Here is a 27,362-nt window from a genome sequence, read left to right on the forward strand (position 1 = left end):
GTGACAAGACGAGAAGGAGAAGACAAAGGTGCTAATATCATTTAACTCAAGATACTATCCAAAGCAGATGAAATAAGGAGTAGCGTAGTAAGAGTCCAAGGAACTAATATAAGAACAAATTTTTGCTCCAGCCCTGGCCTCTTCACTAAACTTCAAGACTATGTATCCACCTACCTACTTCTCTTTTTGGATATCTAATCTTCTTTTCAAATTTAGCATGGATGGAACAGAAAATCTCATTTGCCCCATTCAAACCTTCCTCCACTAGCCTTCCCTATCTCAATAAATACCACTTCTATTCCTTCAGATACTCAAGTTTTGATCTAGAAGTCATTCTAAAACTCCTATGCTCCACATCAATCCATCAGCAATTTTTTTATATTTTATTGATTATGCTTTACAGTTGTCCCATTTCCCCCCCTCACTCCCCTCCACCCTGCATACCCCCTCCCACCCACATTTCCTGCGTTTAGTTCATGTCCATGTGTCATGCTTATAAGTTCTTTGGCTTCTAAATTTCCTATACTATTCTTGCCCTCCCCCTTATCTATTTTCTACCTACAGTCTATGCTACTTATTCTCTACTTTTTCTCCCTCTCTCCCCCTCCCCTGTTGATAACCCTCCATATGATCTCCACTTCTGTGGTTCTAGCCGTTCGCTTGGTTTGTTTTTGTTTTAGGCGTGGTTGTTAATAATTGTGAGTTTGCTGTCATTTTACTATACATGTTTTTTATCTTCTTTTTCTTAAATAAGTCCCTTTAACATTTCATATAGTAAGGGCTTGGTGAGGATGAACTCCTTGAACTTGACCTTATCTGAGAAGCACTTTATCTACCCTTCCATTCTAAATGAAAGCTTTGCTGGTTAGAGCAATCTTGGATGTAGGTCCTTGCCTTTCATGACTTGGAACACTTCTTTCCAGCCCCTTCTTGCCTGTAAGGTCTCTTTTGAGAAATCCGCTGACAGTCTGATGGGAGCTCCTTTGTAGGTGACTGTCCCCTTATCTCTGGCTGCTTCTAGGATTCTCTCCTTCATTTTAATCTTGGCTAATGTAATTCTGATGTGCCTTTCTATGTTCGTCCTTGGGTCCACCTTCTTTGGGACTCTCTGAGCTTCCTGGACTTCCTAGAAGTCTATTTCCTTTGCCAGATTGGGGATGTTCTCCTTTATTATTTGTTCAAATAACTTTTCCACTTGTTGCTGTTCCTCTTCTCCTTCTAGTACACCTATAATTTGGATGTTGGAAGGTTTAAAGATGTCCTGGAGTTTCCTAAGGCTCTCCTCCTTTTTTTGAATTCTTGTTTCTTCATTCTTTTCTGATTGGTTGTTTCTTTCTTCCTTCTGGTCCACTCCATTGATTTGAGTCCCAGTTTCCTTCCCATCACTGTTGGTTCCCTGTATATTTTCCTTTATTTCACTTAGCATAGCCTTCATTTTTTTTCCTCTAATTTGTGATCACATTCGACCAATTCTGTGAGCATCCTGATCACCAGTATTTTGAACTGTGTATCTGATAGGTTGGCTATCTCTTTGTCACTTGGTTGTATTTTTTCTGGAGCTTTGATCTATTCTTTCATTTGGGCCATTTTTTTCATCTTGATGCACCTGTTATGTAGTGAGGGGTGGAGCCTTAGGTGTTCACCAGGGCAGGGCAGCCCACGTTGCTGCTTTATCACGCTGTGGGTGGGGGGAAGGGGTCCGAGAGAGAACAATGCCGCTTGCTCTACTCTCTGCCAGATTTCAGTCATTTCCCCCACTACCCACGAGCAAATTGGGCCCTTCTGGTGCTGAGTCTTATGTGGGTGGGATTGTGTCTGTTCGTGGGCCTCTCCAACAAACTCTCATGTGAGGCGGGAAGTCTCTCCCAGCACCTCAATCCCCACAGGTGTTTTCAATTGGTGTTTTGAGGCTTTATTTCCCCGCACTGGAGCCCTGGGTTGTGTGGCCTGTCTTGCTCCCCAGTTTTGCCTGGTTTAGCTGCACATGAATGTAGGACCTCCTGGTTTGCCAGCCACCTTGTGAACCAACCTGCTCCACAGTCGGCAGCCCCTGGGGGTCACCAGCCGCCACCTTGCTCACCTGAGGTCCGACAGTGGCCCCATTACCGTGAGTCCTCTGCACCCAGCTGCCTGTCTCCGCCCCGTTTACTAGTCTGGATGAATGTGTCTTCTTTAGCTCCTTGGTTGTTGGACTTCCATACAGTTCAGTTTTCAGTCAGTTCTGGTTTTTTTTTTTAAATTATTGTTGTCCTTCTTTTGGTGCAGTGCGAGGAGGTGCAGTGTTTACCTACACCTCCATCTTGGCCAGCAGTCCCATGAGCAAATCTTGACACCTCAATTTTCAAAATATATCCCAAATCTTACCAATGTAGTACAGCCACTGCTCTCCTGCGTCTGTCCTTTCTCCTCTGTGATTGGTTTTCCACACCATCATCAGAAGGATCTTTTAAAAACATAAATGATGCCACTCTCCTCCTTCAGATCTTCCAGTTACTTTTCACTGTTTGTTATGAGAAATAAAGTGCCTACTACCATGCTTAGTACATAGTGAGCAGCAAAGGTAGCTATTACTATTAATTATTGCATTGTACTAAATTAAGTATTGAGTTAGATTCTAGCTTTGGGAACCTGGTGTAGGCATCTTCTTTTCTCCCTCCACTTGCCTTCTCTCCTACCCTCCTTTCTTCTCCCTCCTCCTGTCCCTCTCCTTCCATCTCTGTTTGTTCTTTTGTTGGTATTTCTTATTGCCTAGATCATTACCGTATCCCAGGTCCTAGCACAATGCCCAGACTCAAGCAACATTTATTGACTAGTTTAATGACAATTACATATTGTCCAACAGATTATTTTAAAGTCATAATGTAATTTAACAAGCACACCAATACAGGCCTGCAATTTATTCATATTTTAGATGGTATTTGTACATTAGATGAAAATGATTTGAAAAGAATATTTTTATGTAATTTTTGAAATACGTATATAAACTAGTCTCTATGTGCCAGATTATGCATGTGGACATAGAAAATGTGTATATATTGGTGTAGCTCAGTGGATTGAGCACAGGCCTGCGAACCACAAGGATCATGGTTCGATTCCCAGTCAGGGCACATGCTTGGGTTGCAGGCAGGTTCCCTGCAGGCCAGTTCCCAGCAAGGGACGCATGAAAGGCAACCGTACATTGAAAAAAAAAGAAAGAGAATGTGTATATAAACGTGCACTAGTGTCAATTAAAAGTCATCTCATGGTCATCCTGCTCCATCAGCCCACTTACTTACGCCTGGTCCTCAGCATTTCGGCGATGCCATCTTGCGTTCACAGTGAAAGTGCCCTTTGTGCCTTACACCACCCCACAGTTCCTGGCTGCCATGCACAGTCTGTCCGACAAATGATGATGGTTCGTCGTATCTGAGTCCTTTGCAAGAATAAGAAATCACTTTGGGTTTTAGGTAATGCAACTTTATACACAGGAAAGGCTGATCTAGTTTGTGAGGGAGGCATTTCGTATCGAAATGAAACTTTGGCTGTTTATCAACTACTTGATATTTGAACATTCTTTTGAATTTCAAATTCAGGTACAGTGACAAAAATAATTTTCTAAAATAAGGTTTTAGACTGTGTTGCTTTTTCTCCACCAAGGGGTAACATTTTACTTGCTGTAGTTATTTTCAAGTTTGTGGGTTTTTTCCACTATATTTTGAAATTCGCCTGTACTATTATTTTTACATTAATAATCTTTTATGTGAGATCAAAATAATATTATTTAGAGAAATGGGCATTCTAATAGACAAATATTACTCATATTTCTTAAGTAGACACACACAAAATGTTAAGAAAATTTCTCAGAGTAAAGGCTAAGTTTCCTTCAAGGCAAGCAGTTAGTTGTGTATTGGAGTAAATCTCAGCTTTGCTAATAAACTGTAGATCACTAGATGCCAACTTATTTGTCGTATTCTTGTTTAGAAAAATTCCTATTTTAATTAGATCAAGTTTCTAAGAAACAGTGGATTTCAAACATTCTTCATAGGCTTTGCCTTATTTTTTTGTAAGTCTCAACTAACAAGGCTTCTTTTAAGTAATTAGCTTGGGTCTGATTTGAATTCTTAGGTAGAGTAACCACTAAGAACTTGAATATCTTCTTTGATTTTTTTTAATCTTGATTTTTTACATTTATTTTATTGTTGTTCAGGTACAGTTGTCTCCATTTTCCTACCACCACCTACCACCCTCCATCCTTCTCCCCTTTGGCTTTTCCATGGGTCCTTTATACACATGTTCCTTGTAAACCCTTCCCCTTCTTTTTCCCATTATCCTCCTCCCCCCTCCCCTCTGGTTACGTTTGTTCTTAATTTCAATGTCTCTGGTTATATTTTGCTTGCTTGTTTGTTTTGTTGATTAGGCTCCACTTATAGGTGAGATCATATGGTATTTGTCCCTCACCACCTGGCTTATTTCACTTAGTATAATGCTCTCCAGTTTCATCCATGCTGTTGCAAAGGGTAGAAGCTCCTTCTTTCTTTCTGCTGCGTAGTATTTCATCATATAGATGTACCACAGGTTTTTTATCTACTTATTTACTGATAGGCACTTAAATTGCTTCTAGCACTTGGCTATTATAAATTGTGCTGCTATGAACATTGGGGTGCATAGGTTCTTTTGGATTGGTGTTTCAGGGTTCTTAGGGTATAGTCCCAGCAATGTAATTGCTGGGTCAAAAGGCAGTTCCATTTTTAGTTTTCTGTGGAAATTCCATACTGCTTTCCACGGTGGCTGCACCAGTCTGCATTACCACCAATAGTGCACTAGGGTTCCCTTTTCTCCACAACCTCACCAGCACTTGTTTGTTGATTTGGTAATGATGGCCATTCTGACCTGTGTAAAGTGGTATCTCATTGTGGTTTTAATTTGCATCTCTCTGATGGTTAGTGATGCTGAGCATCCTTTCGTATGTCTCTGGGCCTTCTGTATGTCCTCCTTGGAGAAATGTCTGTTTAGGTCCTTTGCTCACTTTTTAATTGGCTTGTTTGTCTTCCTGGTGTCGAGTCATGTGAGTTCTTTATATATTTTGGAGATCAAACCCTTGTCTGAGGTATCATTTGCAAATATGTTTTTTCATATGGTTGGTCCCCTTTTGTTGATGTTTTCTTTGGCTGTGCATAAGCTTTTTATTTTGATGAAGTCCCATTTGTTTATTCTTTCCTTTACATCCCTTGCTCTAGGGGACATACCAGTGAAAATATTGCTGCATGGAATATCTGAGATTTTCCTGCCAGTGTTCTTCTCCAGCACTCTTATGGTATCATGACTTATATTTAAGTCTTTTATCCATTTTGGGTTTATTTTTGTGTATGGTGTAAGTTGGTGGTCAAATTTCATTTTTTTTTGTATGTAGCTGTCCAGATCTCTCAACACCATTTGTTGAAGAGGCTATTTTTACTCCATTTTATGCTTCTGTCCCCTTTGTCAAATATTAACTGACCACAAAGACATGGGTTTATTTCTGGGCTCTCTGTTCTGTTCCATTGACCTGCGCGTCTGTTCTTATGCCAGTACCAGAGATGTTTTCTCACATAGATGTTCTTCACTACTGTGAGCTTCTTTAAAAGTCTTGTATATTTGCATAAGTGAACATGGCAGTTATGTCTAATTTTGACAGGCATAATGTCTGGGAAAGGAATTTCTACAATATCTCACATTACCCTTCTTCTCCTTTTATTGCTCCACCTAAAGAAAAAATTTTAAGCTATTATTTTTGAGATTTTGAGAGGTTCTAGATCACTATTATATAAAAGATGATTCATTTAAATTTATTTAATTGACCTCCTTCTGAAATATCTGTTGTCTGAATAATAAAGCACTCCAAAATTTAGTTGCTGAAAAGAACAACCACTTTATTTGCTCATGATTGTGCAATCTGAGTTGGGCTCAGCTGGGCAGTTCTTCAGCCGGTCTGGCTGTTACAGAACAGAGGCCAAAGACCACAGAGGGGTCACAATATACTATTACTGAAAGGACCCCCTACCAGGTTCACATTGTCTGCCACCTTAAGAAAGACATCTCTCAATGCCAGAGATTTGTGAAAAGGAAAGGAAATGTTTCTTTAAATCTATACAGACTTAAAGTCTAACATCCTCACCAAAATATCAAAGTCCTTTTTGGATACCCACAGACGCCCACAGTGCTTCCTCCTCCCCCTTGCCCTAATTCAGGGTACCGTAACTCCAGAAAAGAAGTAGGTGCCTGTGACTCAGGTTGCCAGCACCATCAGCTGTGCCACCATCCAGGCAGGATCTCTAATTAATCCAAAGCCATGTGGTACCCTCTCATGGTTTACTGGCAAGAGTTCTTTCACCCTTCTTCCTGGGAAAGTCTCTCCTGCTTCCCAGGCCAAGTGGCCAAAGGGAGCACCCCAAAGCCACGTTGTCCTCTTCTACCAAAGCTACAGGGGTCCCTACTCTGGCCAAAGCCACATGGTTCTCTTCTTTCCACCAAAGCTGCAAGGAGGTGGGGGTCACCACTCTGCCAAAGCCAAGGAGTGGTTCTCTGCTAAAGCCCCATGGTGATTCTCTCCACCCAAGCTGCAGGGGTCCCCACTCCGCCAAAACCGTGTGGCTCTCTCTCAATGGCTGCCATGTCTGGGTTTAAATCCCAGCACCAATCTCCCTCTGTACCCCCATTTCCAACTCCTCCTACAATCAGTTACACCTGCCAGCATTCCTGTATTATTCCAAGTTTACTGGGCTGGCATCATGAGTCTGGGCAGGTGTGGCCCCATGTCATGAAGCCAATCATCTCTAAGCTCTCACCCAGGCACTGTAACTCAGGGGACCTGCATCCAGTTATGTCTAGGGTAGAAGTCACTTCCATCCCCCTGGCTCAGAGCATGGCCACAGCTACTTAGCATATCTATCTTTGCAACAAGTTAACAATTATAGATATGTTAAATGACCATGCCAGAGGTTAGCTGCAAATCTGTTGCTGTACAAAACAGCTCTCAATGGCCCTGCTCCGTGTGGAGAAAGGGGTGAGGACATCTTATATGTCTTTCTAATATTTCCTGGACACCTTGAGTTCTGGACCCCATTTGAAATCCCCCTTTTGGGGCCCCCCTCATGCTGCACCCTGTTGCATGGCTGGTGGATGCTCATGTGGTTGCATTCAATAGGCAGGTTGTCTGAGGATTGGACTCAGATAAGGGCACTGGAATGATTAGACCTCTCCATCTCCTTGTGGTCTCTCCATGTGATTTCTCCAGCAGGGTAGCTGGACTTCTTACTTGGTAGCTCGGGACTCCCAAAAATGAAAAATCAGAAGCTTTACAGCTTTCTTAAGGCTTATACCTGGAGCTGGCACCGGGCTACTTCTGTCAAATCCTATTCACTAAAACTAATCACAAGGCCAGTTCCTATTAACAAGGAGGTGACCGTTCAAGGATGTGAATACCGGGATGCCTGGTTCACCGGGGCCACCAACGTGATGGACTCTGTCAAGTCCTCGCATGGTTCTTTCTGTGAGAGTCTAGTCTTTCTGTGAGAGTCCACTCCTTACATGTGTCTGAAAACATCTTTAAATTGCTCTCTTTAATGAATGAAATGCACGAAGTCCTATTCCTTTAGGTTTTCATGTTACAAATACTTACAATCTACTATCTCTCGATCAGTTTTGCCCATGGTGTTGTTCATTGAACAGGAATCCTAAATTTTGATGTGATCAAGTTTATCAAGTTTTCATCTACGGGTTGTGCACTGGTGGCTTATGACGAGTTTTCCTACCCTTTGGTCACAAAAATATTCTCCTATATTTTCTTCTCTTAACTTTATAATTTTACCTTCCACAACTATGTCTTTAACCCTAGATTCCACCTTATGTGTGGTATTAAATAGGGGAACTTTTCCATTTTCTTCCATGGAGTGAAGTTTTCAGGACACCAGTTACTCAACAATCTACACTCCTGTCGTTGACTTGTGGGACCTCCTTAATGATATCTTAGGGTTCGCTGTATAAACAGGTTTGTCTCTGAGCTCTGTTCCTCAGGTTAGATTTCAGTTGGTCAGTACTGAAATGTTTCCACTATGTGGATTTTTTGTTTGTCTTAATAGCCAGCAGGGAAAGTTTCCATTGTTTCCTCTTCCTTTTCAGAGTTGACCCCTCTATTTATGGACCTTTATTTTTCCATTTAAACTTTGGAATTCATGACATTCCTCAAAGTATCCAGCTGGAACTGGGTTGTATTGACATTATATAACCCAGTTCCATGGGTTGTATTGACAATATAGATTAATTTAGGAAAAATTGTCACCTTTTTGGTAACATATTATATTCCCTTCTATCTAAGTGTATGAAACATTTATTTAGTTCCACTTTTTTGTTGTTTAAGTTAAAACTTTACAATATTTTTCTATGGTGATCTTCTGAATTCTTTGTTAATTTCTAGAAACTTTATACTATATTGATTCTGTTCCTACAGAGAATGTATCTTATTTTTCATTTTGTTTTCTAGTATGTTACTGTTATTATAGCAAAATACTTTTGATTTTTATGCACTTACTGCTTACCTTGCCACACCCTTATTCTCATCATTTATTGATTCTACTGGTTTTTCTATTCAGGTAATTATAATCACCTATGAATAAGGAGTTTTTTATTTTTCCTTTACAATAATTATACTACTTTTTTCTCTTTTAAATAGTATTCACCAGGCTCTCCATTAATATGTTAAACAGCAGAATTTTAGTTCTGAGTGTTATGGGTGTGATACTTATTTTTCTATTCTTTAGTCTTTGTCTTTTTAAGGAGACAAAAAATGTATTTTCTTCTATAAACCTCAGGCACCCTCCTTGATTTATTTCTGTTCTTGAGTTCTTCCTCTAGGAATTTTTCCAAGTAGGACTGTTTTAGGGAAAAATATTTTGAGGCTTTCTTTACCTCCCAATATTTATTATTGTGGCTTCAGAGTTAAATGACAGTCTAGTTGGATATAATAATTCTAGGCCTAGAGTTGTTTTCCCTTTAATATTTTAAACATATTAAATCAGTTATCATTATATCCAATGTTTTGAAATTCGATATAAACCTGCTTCTTTGTTGCTAACTTACCTCTCCTCTTTGAAGACATTTAGAATTACGACCTTAAATTTCTGTATAAATGTCTTAGCTGTTTTTCCTTATCTATCCTGCAGGATTGGGAAGAGAGTGAGGCAAGTAAGAAGGCTAAGGTGCAAAATTTAAGGAGGCTCTCACTCCCAGGATCATGCAAGCACCCTTTAAATTTTGCATCCCACCTGCCTCACTCCTGGCCCTGCTATGGGTGGTAATCTGTGAGCCCTTTCAGTCTGAGGTTTTGAACCTTAATTCTTGGATAGTTATCATCATTATTTCTTCAAGTATTTCCTTCTATTTCTCCTTCTAGGTCTCCTGAATTCTAGCATTGGTACTTCTACCATCCGTGTCTCTTAGCTTCTATCTTATATTTTTATTTCTTTATACTTTCCTGCCGCCTTTTGGGAAAGCTTGTTAGTCTGACTTTCTACTTCATGAATCTTGTTGTTTATCTCATTTTTTTAATTTTAATTATTTTTATTTCTAATATTTCAAGTAATTCTTTTTTATGATGACTAATTCTTGCTTCATAATAATACCTTCTATATCTTTGAGGATATTTGTTATTCTTATTTTAATTCTTAGTACACAGACTCTAGTAATACTGCTTCACATAGTGTATATTTTAAATTTTGTTGTCTTTCTTTTACAGTCTGGGGTATCCAGCCCACAGCCCTGGCTGTCTATGAATGAGGCCCAACACAAAATCATAAATTTACTTAAAACCTCTCTTTTTTTGCTCATCAGTTTTTCCGTTTTCATTAGTGTTTGTGTGTTTAATGTGTGGCCCAAGAAACTCTTCTTCCAGTGTGGCCCAGAGACCCCAAAAGGACACCCTTGTTGGTCAGGTTCCCTGAGGGAAATCAGCAGCCCTGTGCAGGCAAAGACTAAAGACAAGGACTGGCTTGTGTGCCTCCCGTTGAATTTCAGGGAATAAGGGTTGGGCTGGAAAGCATCAGTTCCCAGGAAACCATGCTGACCATTTTGCATGACTGCAATTGTTGTGACTGCCCTACACCAGTCATCAAGTCAGGACTCTGGTTTTTTCCCCTTTACACTCTTAAAAAGAGGCATCACTGAGAGAAGGACGTCTCTTGGCATTTTTCACCCCCCAGCACTGACGGTTGCTAGGGGAATGGTGGAGGAAACCCCTGAAGGGGCAGCACACACCCTTTTTTCCCAAAGGGACTTCTTACCCGAAGGGACTTCTGTGCATTCTGATGTTACTGAATTGACAACAGATGGCTAGACCGTTTCTGCCAGTTTCTGTAGCCCTGCAGCAAGCAGTGATTGCCCCAAGGCAATGTGCGGGAAAGTCCAGAGCAGATTTCAAAAGCTTTCCCCAACCTATTCTCTGTTGGCTGCACCTAACCTCCCTACCCTCCTGCAAGCTGCCACCAACCTTTATAGCAGGTCACTAACGCCTCACAGATTTGGGTAGTTCCTCAGGTTCATGCTTCTCCCTTCCATAGTTTCCCCTTTCAACAGGACACGGGAGAGCCGGCCCCCAGTGTCCTGACTCTGTCCTTGACTCTGGCCCCAGTGTCCTAGAGACTTTGTCTTTAATCCTCACAATTCTGAAAGCAAATCACTTCTATTCCTATTTTTCAAAAGGATGGAATTGAATCTCAGTGAAGTTCAATGATTTTGTTCCCAGTCACATAGCTAGGAAATGTGGTGAAGCTGCATGGGAAAGCATGTCTGTCTTACCCCAGAGCCTGGGCTTGGGGACTTCATTAACTGTTCCTGATTCACACCTCAGTGCAGAGCTGCTTTATGTTACTTAAGAAGTTGTCAAACTGTGTTTCTGAAAACACTGATGTTCTGTGAGCTGGACCAAGGCATTCACCCAGAAACTGGGAGTCTTCTTCCCAATTGATGGGAAAAAGTAGTTATGGTTAGAATTTTCAACATTATAATTTTCCACAAATTTCTAGTAAATCTTTGGCACCTATTGTTCTTTTGTGTGCTAAAAAATCTGAAAAGAAAGGTAATGATTAAGTAGGAAATGAGTTTTGAATATCTGATCTCAATTAGAAATCAAGAACATGTTATATCAACTAGCATTTTGTTTTTTACCAACTGGGAAAACACTGTCATTTCATATGAGGTAATATATTTGAACACTCATCATTTTTGCTAACATTAGTTTATATCAATAGTTGAATATTGATGAATGCTTAATGTGCATTTGCCAACATATTTTTCCTTCATGTATATATCCTCCCAAATTTTAAAGACATGATTTAAAATTTTTTAATCTTACATTTAACAGTTAATTCATATACACAGTACAAAACTCAAATGTTATAATAGGATATAACAGTGAAAGTGAATCTACCTCTATCATTCAGTCAGCGAACTCTCTCTCCATACAAAACCACTCTTGCCAGTTTCTTATCACTTTATAGATATGGTAGGTGTACAGGTCTTATGTACATATATTTTTTAAAGATTTTATTTATTTTTTAGAGAGAGGAAGGGAGGGAGAAAGAGAGGGAGAGAAATGTCAAGGCGAGGCCACCTCTCATGCGTCCCCAACTGGAGACCCGGCTGACAAGGCAGGCATGTGCCCTAGGCAGGAAATTGAACCATTGACCCCTTGATTTGCAGGCTGGCACTCCACCAAGCCACACCAGCCAGGGGTTGTGTACATATTTTTTATAAAATGGGGAATTTTCAAATTTTGGCTTGATAGAATTTTATGCCACTAAATTGGGGATTATCCTGACTTCTTACATAACCTTGTATGCTAAAAATAAAGTGAGTTTTCAAAATTATTTAAAATACTAGTTCTGAACGTCATCCCACAAACTAAGAGGTCCCAATTCGATTTCCCATCAGGGCACGTGCCAGGGTTACAGGCCAGGTTCCCGGTTGGGGATGTGCAAGAGGCAACCAATTAATGTTTCTCTTGCACATCAGTGTTACTCTCTGTCCCTTTCTCTTTCCCTTTTCCTCTATCTAAAACTAAATAAAATCTTTAAAGATTACTTAAAATACTAAATATAGAGTATAGAGAGACCAATATAAAAATACCTATTTTCCCATCACCCAGGTTGATTATTTAAAAGTCTTGGTTTAATACTCTTACAAATTTTTCTGAGCTCCTGTCAGTGAGAAATGAAAAAAATTAGCTTTTCAACTGCAGTAGCCCCAGGGTCTTCCAGTTCATTCTGTTGGTGTTAGCTGGGAACAGCATGTGCATACAATTTTCATAGCCTTTCCAGGAGTAAAACTAACTTGAAAAATATATTGTACTTATGCTTTTCTGAAATCTTTGGTTAGTATCTGTGCAAGAAGTATACCTAACAGATTTTTAAAGCATTAATATTAGTTTTTTAAATGCCTAGTAATTGCACATGTGGGGCTAATCTGATGGGTTTAATTTAGTTCCTTTCATAGAGAAAGAATGCTGAATCCATTGCATTTATTATTTAGATATATGTAAGTGACTTGCATGCTTAGAGGAACTTAGTTTTATTAGCACTTTTTGATGAAGCATGAATATTATGAATGCTGATTTTACATCCACCCACAAATGTAATTTTTGCCCAGACTTCACAAATCTCATTTTTTTCTTAGTTCCACTTGCCTGTCCTGATGCATCTGCAGAACTTCAAAAGGATTTTACAGAATGCATCTCTTTTATACATCAATATGATGCCCGGAAAACTCCCAATGAGCCTATCAGGGGCAAGGTGAGACCGTATTTAGAATCAATTATTTAATACTTTAGGAAGGGATGTATTTACATGAGAACTAAATTTAAGCCTTTTCAGACCATAATCACCTTTCTCAAAGTCTATTTAAACAAGTTAACGTGGTTACTAGTAGGACAAAATCTCAACCACGTCATAGTTAAAACTAAGGAATGATTTTCCTTAATTTTGGATCCCAATTTTGGATCACAGCATTTGGAATGTGGTTTAAATGATTAAAATCATTCACTTTCAATACGAGCAAAGCCGCGGTTTGATGAAATGCAATAGTCAACTGCTGGGTTTTTCCCAGCTACAAATGTTTGTTTTCATGTTTCACTGTAACTAAGTCCTTTGTTGGAACTCATGGACATTTGGGATGCACTCATCAGTCCTCAGGTCTGTGGACTGAGTTTCTATTGTATCCATTGCACAACCCAGACAGGAAGACATGAACATTGATGGGGATAGTCTCACACAGCACATATGACAGCAGAGTCGAGAATGTGAGATAGTGAGACACTGCGTCTCTTTCTGCTTTTCCCTTCCTGTTCATTTTGTGGTGCACCCTACTTTATAATTCGTTTGAAAGGTTCACCCGTAAATATCACGGACTAAGGTAACAGCCGGTGAAGAAGCAGAGACCTAAGTGCCTGAATCACCAGGTCTTGATCTAACGTATGAACTCATTTGTATTTCCAGCAACTTGTGCTCCCTGGTTAATGTCAACTTTGTTTTCCTTTCCAGCGACATGGAGTCTTCATTCAGAGAGAGATAAAACCAGGGAGTAGGCGAAGAGTCCCTAAGGGAACAGAGGTATTACTGAATGCTCCAGGGTCATGCTCATCAGAACAGTCCAAAACAACAGAGAAAGGAAATTCAGCAGAAAGTAGAATGATCTCACCAGGTCTCTGCCCCTGCCGACAAAATCCCCAAGAGCTGTTAGAGACTAAAACTCTCTTATCAGAAACAGGCGTCAGAGAGGCAGCCAAGGCCCGCCCCAGAAGCCCTGAGAGGAGGGAGAAGATTGCAGACGATTGTACATGTCTTTCCAGCAGCTGCAGTGGTTTGAAATCACCAGGCGCAATCCCTCAAGTCCACCAATAAAACGTTGGGATAAATTATCTTCTTCAGATAAAGGTACAATCCTGGGAATGCAGAGAAATTTCACAGTTATCATATAGGCCCTTGCATTTGCTTTTTCTCTTAACAGTAACCTCAAAACATACAATTTACATAAATGGGAATATAAAAAAGAGACAGTTGCAACATACCAAAATTTTAAGAGTGGTCTCCAGTGGGTTGTGGATTATGAGACATATTTTTATGGCATACTATTTTTTAAAGATTTTACTTATTTTTAGAGAGGGAGAAAGGGTGGCAGGAAGAGAGGGAGAGAAACAGCAATGCAAGAAATATCAATTGGTTGCTTCTCATAGGCACCCTGACTGGGAACAAACCTGCAGTCCCGGCCCATGCCCCGACCAGGAATCCCAGAGACTTGTTGTTTTGTGGGATGACATCCAGCTGACTGAGCCATACCAGTCAGGGTTTGGCTGGCAAATGTTTATTTATGAATAAATATTATTAACCTTTTAGGAGACAGGCCCTTTAGACAGTCACAAGTTATGCCTCTGGAATCAAACAAACCTGGATTGAAATTTCGGCTCTGCCATGTATGACAGGTGTGACCTTGGGTAAATTACTTAACCGGTCTAAACTTCGGTTTCCTCACCTGTAAAATTAGAATGATAGTGAGTTTATTGAGCAAGAGATTATGCACACTGATCTATCAGTGACCCATGTAATCACATCATTACTATTACTATAATTAACTTTCAATTTAAGGAGAATGTTCTTCTGTAAATTTAACATTTCCTCCTTATTCTAAAACTCTGAATCCCTCTATATGTAATTAAGAGTGTGAAAATCTTAGGACATCTCTTCCAGTAAAAAACACACATGCTTATACACACACTCAGTCCAAAGACATATGGCTACTTAAAATATCAAAATATTTTCTAAATTGTGTTCTATATTACTCAGATCATTTCTGGCAGTGACTCAACCTTTGATTTTTTGGGTGAGTTGAGTGTGGTTAATTCTACCAGCTATTCTGTTTGGTACATGTGGAGTGCCAGAATGCATCTATGAGAAACTATATGTTGCACACAGGTAGAAGTAGGTGAAGGATCCCTTTGCTGCCAAAAGAGTATTTACAAGCCCTCCCAAATGTCCACAGAAATATACCAGTTGCACACTATTGTTCGTACTGTCAATAAGACTACAGGTGTACCTATATCTCTTTTTCCTCCACTACAGAAATTTTAACAGGTGGCAAACAAATACCATTATTATACATTTGCGTGTTGGGGTCATCCAGTTCTTACATAACAGGTTAACAGTGAACCCCTTTCATTACAAACACCTTGAAGTACTGGGGTGGGGCAGGGAGAAACAACAAATACATAGCCAAGCTTACAAAACAGAGAAGTCCTCATGTTCCAAAATAGATAACTTATTTGTATATCACCATATACCTTGAAGAGCTTTCCCTGTGAATACATGTAGACCACCTTATTATTTCAATGCCTGCATAGTATTCCATAGTATACACTCCATAATTGGAGCTATAAGAATGCAAACTTTGGTGCATGTGTAGAAAGGGTGTAACAGTTGTTAGCAGATTGGGAGAGAGGTCTTAAAAGCTAGGGATTTGGATTTTAATCTTCACTGGAACATCAGTGGGAACTTATGACATCCAAAGTAGAGAGTTGAGATTGAAACCTGCGTGAAGCTAGATCCCTCCAGTAGCTGACCATTAGATAGGTACAAGGCAGACTAGAAGAACTCCACTCACACAACCAGGCAGACAGCAAGGAAGTCTGCCTCTGCCTGGAACTATAGTCGGTGAATAAACTTTTTGTTAGAAAGCACAGTCTCCAGGTCGTGCCATGTTCCAGTTTGGAATTTGAGTTTATGTGCAGGACATCTCAGTGGACACAAAATCAACATGAAAATCCTGCTGGTGATGACACTAAGGTGCTCGACGATACAACTGTGAAACTCTATTTCCATAACGCGCAGAAGAAACAGTGCCTATTAAAGAGAAGGTCACACACAAAATTACAAACGAAAATTACAAATCCCAGAGAGAAGATCAAGCAGAGCAAGAGTTTGCAATCCAACCAAGAGGATGATTCAAACCTCAAAAGTGGAGGAATTCAAACGTGCAATTTGAAGATTCTTGTCTTTCTCCCACTCTGGAAAATTTTATTCTCCAGCCTTTTCAGTTATTTCCATCCTTTCCATTCTCTCTCTTCTTTCCTTCTTGAACAGCTACTGGCTGAATGGTGGAAAACTGGGATTTATCTTCTATGCCTCTTAACTTTTCTCTCATTATCCTTCTCCTGGTACTTTACCACTAAATAATGCAACAACCCCTTGACACTAACTTCCTACTAATTTTCTTTCTAGCCATGTCCATTACTATGCCAGGCCATCTATTGAAATTTATAAAATTTTAGTATTCTATTTTAATTTCCAAGATCTGTGCATGCTTCTTAAATACATAAGGCCCTTCCTATAATATAGATATGACAGCCTCTCTTAACCCCTTAGAATATTGTAAGTCTTTTGTTTCCTCTCTTAAGTCTATTAAGTTTTATTTGTTTGGTGCAATGTCTCACTTTCTTAGTATTGTACCTTTTTCTTCAATGTTCAGTGATTCTTGGTTGTATACTCTTCTTTGATTACGAGATTTCGAGATCCCCATCAGCACAAGCTGTTTCTGTCCATTACAGCCTGACTTTGGGACGGGGTTGCGATATGCTGTCAGACGGGACCTGAGGACGATTTGTCTGATGGGGTCTCTGGTCCTCCTGGAGGTCCCAGCAACCCAGGCACCGCCTTGCTTTTTCAGACCCAGAGATGATTCCGTTCCCACCAGGGTTGCCCAGTGCTCCACACAAGCAGCACCGGGAGGGGATGACTGATTTGCTGCTCCACATGCTGTTCCCTAATTTCTCAAATTGATAAGTGCCCCGAGTCCCTTCTACTTCGAGATACCCATTGACTCTCAGCTCACAGTTCCTGAGGCCACTTCCACGGCAGCCATCTCTGCACAGGTCAGATGTCGTTTCCTTTAGTTTTGTTCCTGCCCTCATTTGTTCTTGTAATGACTATTTAATTAGTTAAAAATGCATTTCGTCTGATAGTAAGTTTCCCTGATTCTCAATGCTACTAAACTCTTTTATTATCTTTATCTATCCATAGGTATTTTCCTGGGATTTAGTGGGCAATAAGCAGTAGATGTATCTGCCTGCCATTTTGAGTCAATCTCTAGTTTCCTTTTAAGTAAATCGTTTGCAAACTTCATACTTCCACCGTCAGTGAGTAAATCTCTGCAGCAGGCCTCACAGTTTACTGGCAAACATCACCGAGAACTGACCTTTTTCTCAGAGAATATGTTTGAGTGAGAGAGAAAGGATCTGGCACCAAAGAGCCTAGTTAGTGAGCCACTACCACGGGCTCCGTTGGTGGTTCTCAACATCTTCAAAAAAAAGGACATCTTTTCTGCATTAAAAAAATATTTATGGTCTCTCACAAAATAGTAATAAAACTTTCAGTATCCATTGTTTGAGAAAACACATAACAACAAAATGCGATGATGACTTCCAGGTTCAAGTCTCTGTTTTTAACTGCTGAGGGTCTCTCTCTATGATGAACTTCACAGTCCATTGAAGTTATAATGGCCTGTCAGTACAGACAGTGCTCTTAAATTGCACGAGAAAAATGTTTTTCAAGTACAGTAATTCCCTTATTAGGTATTTTAATAGAATAATAGCTTTACCAAGATACAGAATTTTTTTCAGCTTACCAAACCAAACAAAAAACACGATCTTTCATTTAATTTAATATTTTTAAGAATACCTTAATGAACGTGCTAATGGTTTTCAACCTTTAACATGGCTATTACTAGTACCATAAATTTGTGTAATGTTTTAAGCTTTAAACCATTTTCAAATCTGTTATCTATCTCTTTTGATCCTTGTAATAAGCCTATGAACAGAGCAAATAATAATATCCCAATTATATAGTAAACATGGACTCAGAGAACTTCAGTGACTTCCCCAAGTTTGCAGCTAGCAAGCAGTAAAACCAGGACCAGAACCTTACCTTCTCAATGCCTAGTCCAATTTACTTGTATTTCCAAATGTCAACCAATGGGACAGGGCTGGCCTATTATAAATGAAAAGGCAAGGCCAGTATAAGAAGTATCAGGAAAATAATTCCAACACTTTTATTGAGACATTATCATTTTACTGCTTTTAGGGATTTAAGTTGTTCCTTGTTATACTTCTTAACATGATAAAGGACTAAATACATTTGGGAAGCACCTGTCATTCCTAACACAGACAACTGATCATTAAAATATAACAAAAACGTTCAAAATGCACAAGCAAGCACTAAAATAAGAAACTGAAATCCTTGAGTGCCAGAAATGAAGAAAACACTAAAGTGGTGAACAAGAGGTGAGGCTGCTGAACAGGCAACTGGAGAAATGGAATCTGAAGTTGAACTTGGGGGCAGGGGTCTCAGTAGCTGAGCCGGAAGGGGAGATGAGACCCCACGTGCCCTGGGGCTGGAGCTGAACAGAGAGCCAGGATGCCAGATGAGCTTTGCTGCTGTGAGGACTCTAGAAGGTCTCCTCCCATCAGCCTGAGAATTTGGGGAGGAAGCAAACTGATTACCACTCAGAGGACGCACCTCCCAAACTGTACACAGGAGTGGAAGTCAGATGTTGCTTCATGGGTAGTGCCAGTTTCCAAGCCAGGAAAGCAACAAAAAAACGGTTGGACCAGGGAAACATGAAGGGCCCTGGTAAATATGAAACTGCCTGTAGTAACAAACATTCTATAACCCTGGGTGCATGAGCCCCATGGAAAGACACACCCATGACGAGATGCCATATATAGTTACACACACGTATGCAAGAAGAAAAACTTTTAGAAGGGAGTTAGCAGAATTCATGCCCCAAGAATTACAGGCAATGGAGCAAATAGACTATAATGTAAATAGGCATCAAAAGATTCAAGACGTAAAAGAATAAAACTATGTTGAAAATCTAGAATACCATGAAAATAGGCCTATGGGGGGTGCTATAGGAAATCTAGAGATAAAAATATATAATTTTTTAAAAACTTAACTCAGACAATATATAGCTTAAGAGAAAACCTGCAAACTGGAAGACAGAGGTGGAGAAATCTCAGAGCATACAACAGAAAAAGATAAAATGAAATCCTAAAAAGGAGAGACACTAAGAATAGATTGTTACTAAGAATCCCATAGGATATAATAGAAGGAATATGAAGGGGAGAAATATGAAATAAAAATAGCTATATCAGAGATTACTACTTGTTACCAATAACAAATCTCTCCCTCCCTCTGCCGTATTATAGAATCACCCACTTCCAACTGGGAATTGGCTGGCTGAAATAAAAACATGATCTCCTGCTTCCCTCCAAAGTGGCTTGACCAAATGACTCTGTTACGTAGGATAACCAGAGCAGTCTGTGCAACTTCCAGAAGGGTCCTTAAAGGGAGCAGGTCGGCCCTTCCCTGTACTTTTTCTAGTGACTGGAATAGAGAGGACATTATTGGAGCAGAAATTTACTTGCCAAGAGTGGTAGGCCAATAAAATAGAAGGGTCCCTGAGCCCCTGATGTTATTAAACTCCACCAAGATTGCCTAATTTATGTGAGAAAGAAATAAACTATCTTGTGTAAACCACTCTGATTTAAAGAGGTAGGTTTTTTTTTTCAATCATTTGTATCAGGCCCTAATCCTAAAGTACACAGTGATTGAGAATTTTCTAGGATTAAAGAAAAATATGAATCTTCAGTTTGAAGGAGCCAAGTGAATTCTGAGCTGGAAAAATTAGATTAAGTCCACACCTGAACAACAATATTGAAACCACAGATAATCAAATGAAAAGAGAAAAACCTTCAAATCAGAGAGAAAGCTTTCTACTTGGAAGGGAAAGATGATCATAATGGCAGCAAACTTCTCGACAACAGATTCAAGAAGAGTGGAGTAGTATCTTAAAGATGCTATAGGCAAAAATGGTCAACACGGACTTTCATGCTTAATTGAACTATAATTCAAGAATGGGAACAAAATATGGGTGTTTTTTCAAACTACATAGATTAACAGTGGTTATATAATACAATTTTACCAGGCACTGTTGTAAGTGCTTTGTATATTTTAACTCACAGTGCTAATCCCCACCCTCTGAGATACCTTATAACTACCCTGTGGGAGAGATTCTATTAATATTACATATTAGAAATTATGGCACTAAGATACAGGGAGGTTCAGGAACTTGCCCAAGGTCCAGCACAGGCATTCTGCTCCAGACTCCATGGTGTTCATTATTATGCTCTCCTGCTTCCATGACTAAGAGAGTTGGTTACTCACAAATCTCCTTTGAAATAACTACTAGAAGATGTCATTTACAAGACTGATATTGGACCTAAGGACAAATTAGGGGATATAAGCAGCAAACAAGACAAATCACATTGATTAAATTGAGTTTAAACCTACAAAAACCATTTTTTTTCGTGAATTGATTCCGATTTTAGATATCAGGAAATTTTTTCCTTGTAGTGTCTTCCTTTGGCAAAAGAAAGCATTTGACAATTCTCTGTCAGTTCCCCAAAAAATTTTGATGATTTTCCTGGTAAATGAAGTCACAAAGTCTGGAAGCCATTGGTTTGATTTATTGTGCAACAAAAGTTGTCCTTTTTTTTTTCTGAAAAAGCAAATTCACAAGGGCACTTACTAATGTGTCAAATAAAACATATGTCTTGGTAACAGAGTATTTTGTCGGGCATTTGTAGTCATGATGCAAGAGCAGGCTGCATGCAAGGATTAGTGAGAGTCACTGTTCTCCCAGCAACGTGGCCCCAGCCAAGGGTGTGCCATAAATCAAAATGTAAAAAAAAAAAAAGAAGAAGAAAGCCTTTCCACTACAGAAATTCATTGCTAATGTATTAAGATTTATGGAGAGAATGCTTTGGGCTGATGAATTATATCAAGATGATCTACAATACTCCAGCCAGCAAGGCAGAGCCCAGAGCTGCTACATGCCCACCAAAGTCAAAGGTGGACGGATAACCACGCTGATCACCTCTGGAAGAGTGAATTTCCTCATTACAGCATGTTCTCCAAACGATGCTGGCAACTGTCTGGTTTCATTCTGTAGTTGGAGGATGCCTAATGTTTTCCTCTGAAATAACCTCATAGGTCACATGATTTCCTCAGTCTCTAGCTCACTTTGCTCTAGAAGGAGACACCCAAAAATGTTCCCCAGGGTTCACAATCTTTGTTTCACAATCTCTCTGTTTCACAATCATAAGCAAATAAGTTGAAGAGTATGACCTAATGTGATTTTCATGGCTAGAGTCTTAATGGTAGTTCTCACAGAAATCACATTTCTAGTTAAGTTCTATAAAAACAATTTCATTTTCTGGGTGCTTTTGGGTTTTGTTTGTTTCTTTATAGCAACAACAGCTTAAGTGTTTTTTCTTGTGGCTGGATTGGACATAGAAGGTATGTTTAAGGGTCAGCCTGTAGTCAAATTTCCCTTAGCCCATGATGTCCAATATACACAATTTTGTGTCTAGTAATTCCTATATACACTAAAAATGTCACTGAGCAACAAGAACAAAAGGAAATCCCTATTAGAAGTCTGCCTGCCTATAGGATTTATACTGGGCCTCTACAACCCTAACACACTCTTGTATAGTGAAGGATTAACCTCGCTCAAAGAGAGGCCTGGCCTCTGCCCTTGGCTCCTGTGACGTAGCTTCTAAGACCTTGGAATATCCTGCCCGATAAGAACGTCTTTGTTTACCTGGGGTCCTTAGGCCATGCCAGACGGTGTGATTTATTGTGGGGGGTCTTGGCCACATAGTATTAGCTTGACCTCTGTAGAGGACAGCGAATAAGGTGGCCATGCAGATGGTCAACCGTGATGATACGGCCAAGTTCAGTAACAACTCTGGACACCAACTCAGGTAAGCATCCTGGCTGGCAATAGTCCATGTGTATCATCACATATTACTGAGAGATCACTTACATATTACTGCGCTGCCTACAGCTCCGCGGAGAGAGGACAACCGGAAGCTCGTGCTTGGAGCTCTCCTGGATGCTGCCCTGTGTGCCTCGTTCCTCGGCTGATTTGAATATGGGTCCTTCCGCTGTAATTCATCACAACCAGGAGTGCAAAAGCTTCAAGTGAGTTCTGTGAGTCCTCTTAGCACATTATCAAACCTGAGGGGCCTCTTGGGGACCCTTGAACTTACAGTTGGTGTCAGAGTGAGGGCAGTCGTGGAGACTCTCAGACTTTGCATTGCTGATTTATTTGCTGTGAGGATTAAGCAAGACAATGAAGTACATCGTGAAACTCCTGGAAAATGTGGAATCTCTCACTATATTAGATGGAGTTGAAGTAGTTGATAGGAGAGGTTAATGATAAATTGCATTTGTTAGCTCTAAAAATGTTCCCAAGTGTTTTCAATAAAAAAATTCTGAAAAAAATTAAGGACAAAGTATTGATTCTACTATAATTAATCTCAGTTTTGGTACTATGAAGTGGCCGAAAGAACTAACTACATTAATCACTAAAGCTCTCATTTATTTACTCCATCCTAATAAAGGACATTTAAGGACATTTAAGGACTGGTAATCACTATTTCTGGCTGGTGGTATAACACCCTCCCTTATTGACTTCTTTTAACTCTTCCCAGAGCTTCCTAAGTAATCCCCTTATTAAACTCCCCTCATCCACCCCCTGTGAGTGCCACGATTTGCTGGCTGGCCCTGGCCCATATGGTGACTGGCACTAAGGCCATATGTGTCGAGGGATTTTCTTAACATTGAGCTCCCGGTTAAAACGAAGAATTGATTAAAGGTGACACTTGAAGTGCATTTGTCATCCTTACATTTGGGATGTAAGAATATGCCTCTTGGGTTGAGGCTCTACCAAGGAACATGAAAAATATGCCTCATTATTGGACACTATTACTTTCTCACTTCCAATCACTGGGGAACAATTTCTAACACCTCTGTCTTCAGTGATGGGAATTTTTGCTCAGTATGTCTGTTAATATAACCTTGACAGCCACCAAGATGAACTCCCAAGGAACTTCTCTGCACAGAGAAGTTAGCCAGTAACCTGCCTCTATATCACAGGTGGCAAACACAAGGCCTGTAGGCCAAATCTGGCCCTCCACCTTGTTTTATCAGGCCTGGAAACTTGTTTCTACCCAGCAGCAGTGCCGAGCTCCTGCTCAACTGTTCAGGAGCAGTTACATTTACACAGTCCTAAAATTATATTTACACAGTCCTAAAATTATATTCAGCACTTTGAAGGCAATCACGAAGCTGATGTGGCCCCAGTGAAAATGAGTCTGACACCCCTGCTCCGTATCTTAGCTTAAACTCAAATGTCCTTAGAGACAGGCAAGTATGTCTGTCAATAAAAATCAAGCAGTTCTGATACCTGGTATGTCAGAGTAAAGAAGACTTTTGCAAATCCAGTCTTCCATAAAGGAAATTAAAACACTGGAAAAAAGTTGTCAAAAGCAACTGTTTCCGAACTCTGGAAATTAACCAAAGACTTCCAACAATAGAGCATTGATTCAATAAAAAATGGCTGAATCTCTGGGAGAACAGTGAGCTTTGTGGTGTTTTAACTTTGTGATGTTCACTCAAAAATAGGTAAAATACTTAGGAATTAAACAAAAAAAAGTATAATAATTTCACACTGAGAACTACAAAATATTGTTAAAAGAAATTAAAGACTATGTAAATAAATGGAAAGCTTTTACATATTCATGGATTAGAATAATTTATATTGTTAAAATGACAACACTCCCCAAACTGATTTAGAGGGTCAACACAACACCTACCAAAATCCCAGGTGCCTTTTTTTTTGCAGAAATGGAAGCCGGTCCTAAAATTCATGTAGCAATGCTAGGAGCTCAGAATAGCCGAACAATCTTGAAAAACAACAAAGTTGGAGGACTCACAGTTTGCCATTTCAAAACATACTACAAAGCTACAGTAAACCAAAACAGTGTGGTACTGATATAAGAATAAACATGTAGATCAATGGAATTTAATTAAGATTCCAGAAGTAAACTCATACAACTCTGGTCAATTGATTTTCAACAATACTGCCAAGCCAATTCAATGGGGAAAGAATGGTCTTTTCAACAATGGTGCTAGACAACTGGGTAACCACATGAAAAGAATAAAGTTGGACCTCTTCTTTACATTAAACAAAAATCAATTCAAAATGGACCTAAATGTAAGAGTGAAAACTATAAAAGTCTTAAAAAGAAAACATAAGTGTAAATCTTTATCACCTTGGATTAGGTAATGGTTTCTTAGATATGACACCCAAAATACACACACACACACACACACACACACACACACAAAAGAAAACACAGATAAGTTGAACTTCATCAAAATTAAAAACTTGTGCTTCAGGGAACACTGTAAAAAATGTGAAAAGTCAAACCAATACAGAAAATATTTGCAAACATGAAAGAGATTTGTATCTAAAACATATAAACATCTCATAAACTAAACAAAAAAAAAGCCTAATTCAGGAAACTTGAACAGGTACTTTTCTCAGGAAGACATACAGACGGCCAACAGATATATGATGGCCAACTTCACTAGCTATAAGGGAAATGCAAATTAAAACCACAATAAGATACCACTTCATACCTGTTAGATTTGCTATTCTCAATAAGATAAGAAACAACTTGGTGAGGATGTGGAGGAAAAGGAACCCTCATATACTGCTGGTGGGAATTAAATTGGTGCAGCCTCTATGAAAAACTGGATGGAGGCTCCTTAAAAATTAAGAATAGAGCTACCATCTGACTCAGGAATCCCTCTTCTTGGTTTCTATCAGAAAAATTTGTAACACTTATTTGTAAGATATGTTCATTGCAGCATTATTCGCAATAGCCAAGACATAGAAAAAATATAAGTATCCTTCGATGGATGACTGGATAAAGAAGAGGTGTACATATATAAATCAGAATACTATACAGCCATAAAAAATAATGAAGTATTGCCATTTGTGACAACATGGATGTGTCTTGAGGGTACCATGTTAAGTGAAGTAAGTCAAACAGGAAAGAACATGGACCATATGATTTCATTCATATGTGGGATATAAAACAGAAATCAACAAGCAAACAAACTCATGGACACAGACCATGGTATGGTAGTCACCAGAGGGATGGGGTTTAGGGGAACAGTAAAGAGGGTAAAGAGGATCAAACCCGCTTCTGTGGTGACGGAAGGGGGACTAGACTTGGGTAATGAGCACACAATTGCAATACACAAATGATGTACTACAGAATTGTACACCTGAAACTTATATACTGTTATTAACCAATGTTGCCCCCAATAAAGTTAATTTAAAAGAATTATACACCATAAGAAATACCCAATTAAAAAATGGGCAAACGATTTCAATAAACACTTCTTTGAGGAAGCTATATAAATGGCAAACACATAAAAAGATTCTCAACATCATGGGGATGAGGGAAATGTAAATCACACCCACGATGAAATCAGTTCACAACCACTAGGATGGCAAAATCAGAAAGAGGACAAGAGTGTTATTGAGGATGCAGAGATATTGGAACCTTCATTCATTTCTGGTAGGATTATAAAGTAGTGTAGCCACTTTAAAACATTTTTGCAGTTCAAAAAGTGAAGTGGACCATAGCGTTACCATATGACCCAGCACTGCTGCTCACAGATGAACAAATGTGGTAGCAGCACGGTTTATAATAGGCAGGGGGTAGAAACAACCCAAGTGTCTATTGGTTTATGAGAGAATGAACAAAAGGCAGTATATCCATCCAGTGGAATATTATTCAGGCATAAAAAGGAATGAAGTATGGATACATGCTACAACATGGATAAATGTCAAAAAAAATCTTATGCTAAGTGAAAGAAGCCAGATGCCAATGGCCAGAAATTGTTTAATTCCATTTAGAGTAAATGTCCAATATAGGCAAATCCATAAAGACAAAAAGCAGATTAGTGGTGGCTGGGGGCCTGGATGCAGAATATGGGGAGTGGGGAGTAACTGCGAATGGGTTCAAGGTTTATTGCTGAGATGATGAAATGGTTCTGCAATTAACGGTAAACTTTTATTGCATGTGAATTTGTATATCAATAAAGTTGTTTATTAAAGAAAGACAATAGGTGGTGCTTGAACCCATAACACACAATGGAATCCAGGCTCCTTCTAAAGATTCTGTACTTCAGAAATACTGTAAATATCGGGCTCAACAAATAAAACACCACTGCTGTCATGTTAGGACCTTAGGCCCCAGGCGTCCACCCTCTAAGCCTCCCAGCACACTCTGGCCTTCCAGCTGGGAAGGGGACCCATAGGGAGGGGTTCTCCCATGGAAGTAAGTTACACCTCTTGTCTATTATCCCTTGTCTTATACACGTAGGACCTGGTCAGGAGAGCACCAGGAGTGAATTTGGGGCATTTCCGTAACCATGCTACACCCGGCTTTGATGTACCCTTGCCTTACCTGGAACTACTAATTCCAACTCGACTCCAGTAGAATGGCTCAGTTAGGACCAGCTCAACTGTCCTTCCAACCTTCTTGGAAAACCTGAGTCCTCTGAAAACTAGGCCCGGCCTCCCCAGGAGCTGTCCAATGACCCTGACATCCCTCACTCACCTCTGCACTGCACACTTGGTGCAGGCGAAGCACACCTGGCCTCGGGAGACTCTAACCATCACACCAGGTCACAGAATAACGTTCCTCTCAAAAAAAGGCACTTACATCCTCGGCTTCCCAAAAAATAAAATAAAACTGACAGAGAACACTTTCGAGACTTCCTGTGGGCTGTGTGTATTGCCTGTGTTTGTCTGTCTGAAGTGAAATGAGCCTAGACTCACAGACATTTTGACTCGTATCATTTAACAGTAATCCCCTCCCAGGAGGCTAAAAAAAATGCTGAAAATCTCTGGCAGCTTGGACCAAACACTGAACCAAAATATCAGTTGCCTCTCACAAGGCAATATCGTTTTTCAACCGATATTGAAAAACCTAGTTTCCATCCCCAAGACAGGTCATCTCATCTGTATAAACATCAGTTTTCTAATCTACAAAGTGAGAACCACTCTGTTCAGCTCTAAGTCACAGGTGGTCTTAAGGATCAAACTGGACAAGAGAATTGATTTGAAAATGCTTTAAAATTTATAAAGCAACATACAAATGTGGGGTTTCGTTATCTCGTTTTCAAAATCATGATCCTATGAAAAATGTAATGAGCAAATAAAAATGTTTGTTTAAATAACCAGACCACTTCCATGCTTTAGGAAAGGAAGGTTCTAAAGGGAGAAAAAAGAATACTACCAAATGCATTTATTTAATTTTTTTCTTTATGTTTGTGCTTGTGAGAGGCAACCGATCGATGCTTCTCTCTCACATCAATGTT

At 39.6% G+C, this 27,362-nt stretch overlaps 1 protein-coding gene across 6 annotated transcripts in view; it reads left to right on the plus strand.

The window, feature by feature from the left end:
- Nucleotides 1-26,739, plus strand: part of CIMIP6 (ciliary microtubule inner protein 6) — a 42,329-nt gene extending 15,590 nt beyond the window's left edge. Inside the window, exons 4-7 of one of the 6 annotated variants that reach the window (XR_005066756.1) lie at nt 12,682-12,797; nt 13,545-13,937; nt 21,961-22,106; nt 26,363-26,739. Coding sequence is in view for 4 of the 6 variants with exons in the window: in XM_037047908.1 (XP_036903803.1) it covers nt 12,682-12,797; nt 13,545-13,904 (476 nt within the window). In the remaining 2 variants the exon portion in view is untranslated. Of the gene's footprint in view, nt 1-12,681; nt 12,798-13,544; nt 13,938-15,784; nt 17,635-21,960; nt 22,493-26,362 lie in introns of those variants that run through there. The other 5 variants (XR_005066757.1, XM_037047912.1, XM_037047910.1 and 2 more) reach the window with 5 other exon arrangements.
- The last annotated feature ends 623 nt before the right edge of the window (nt 26,740-27,362 follow it).

The sequence above is a fragment of the Sturnira hondurensis genome, unplaced genomic scaffold (genome assembly GCF_014824575.4).
Source record: "Sturnira hondurensis isolate 20B ecotype Veracruz unplaced genomic scaffold, ASM1482457v3 Scaffold0006413, whole genome shotgun sequence".
Classification (NCBI taxonomy): Eukaryota; Metazoa; Chordata; class Mammalia; order Chiroptera; family Phyllostomidae; genus Sturnira; species Sturnira hondurensis.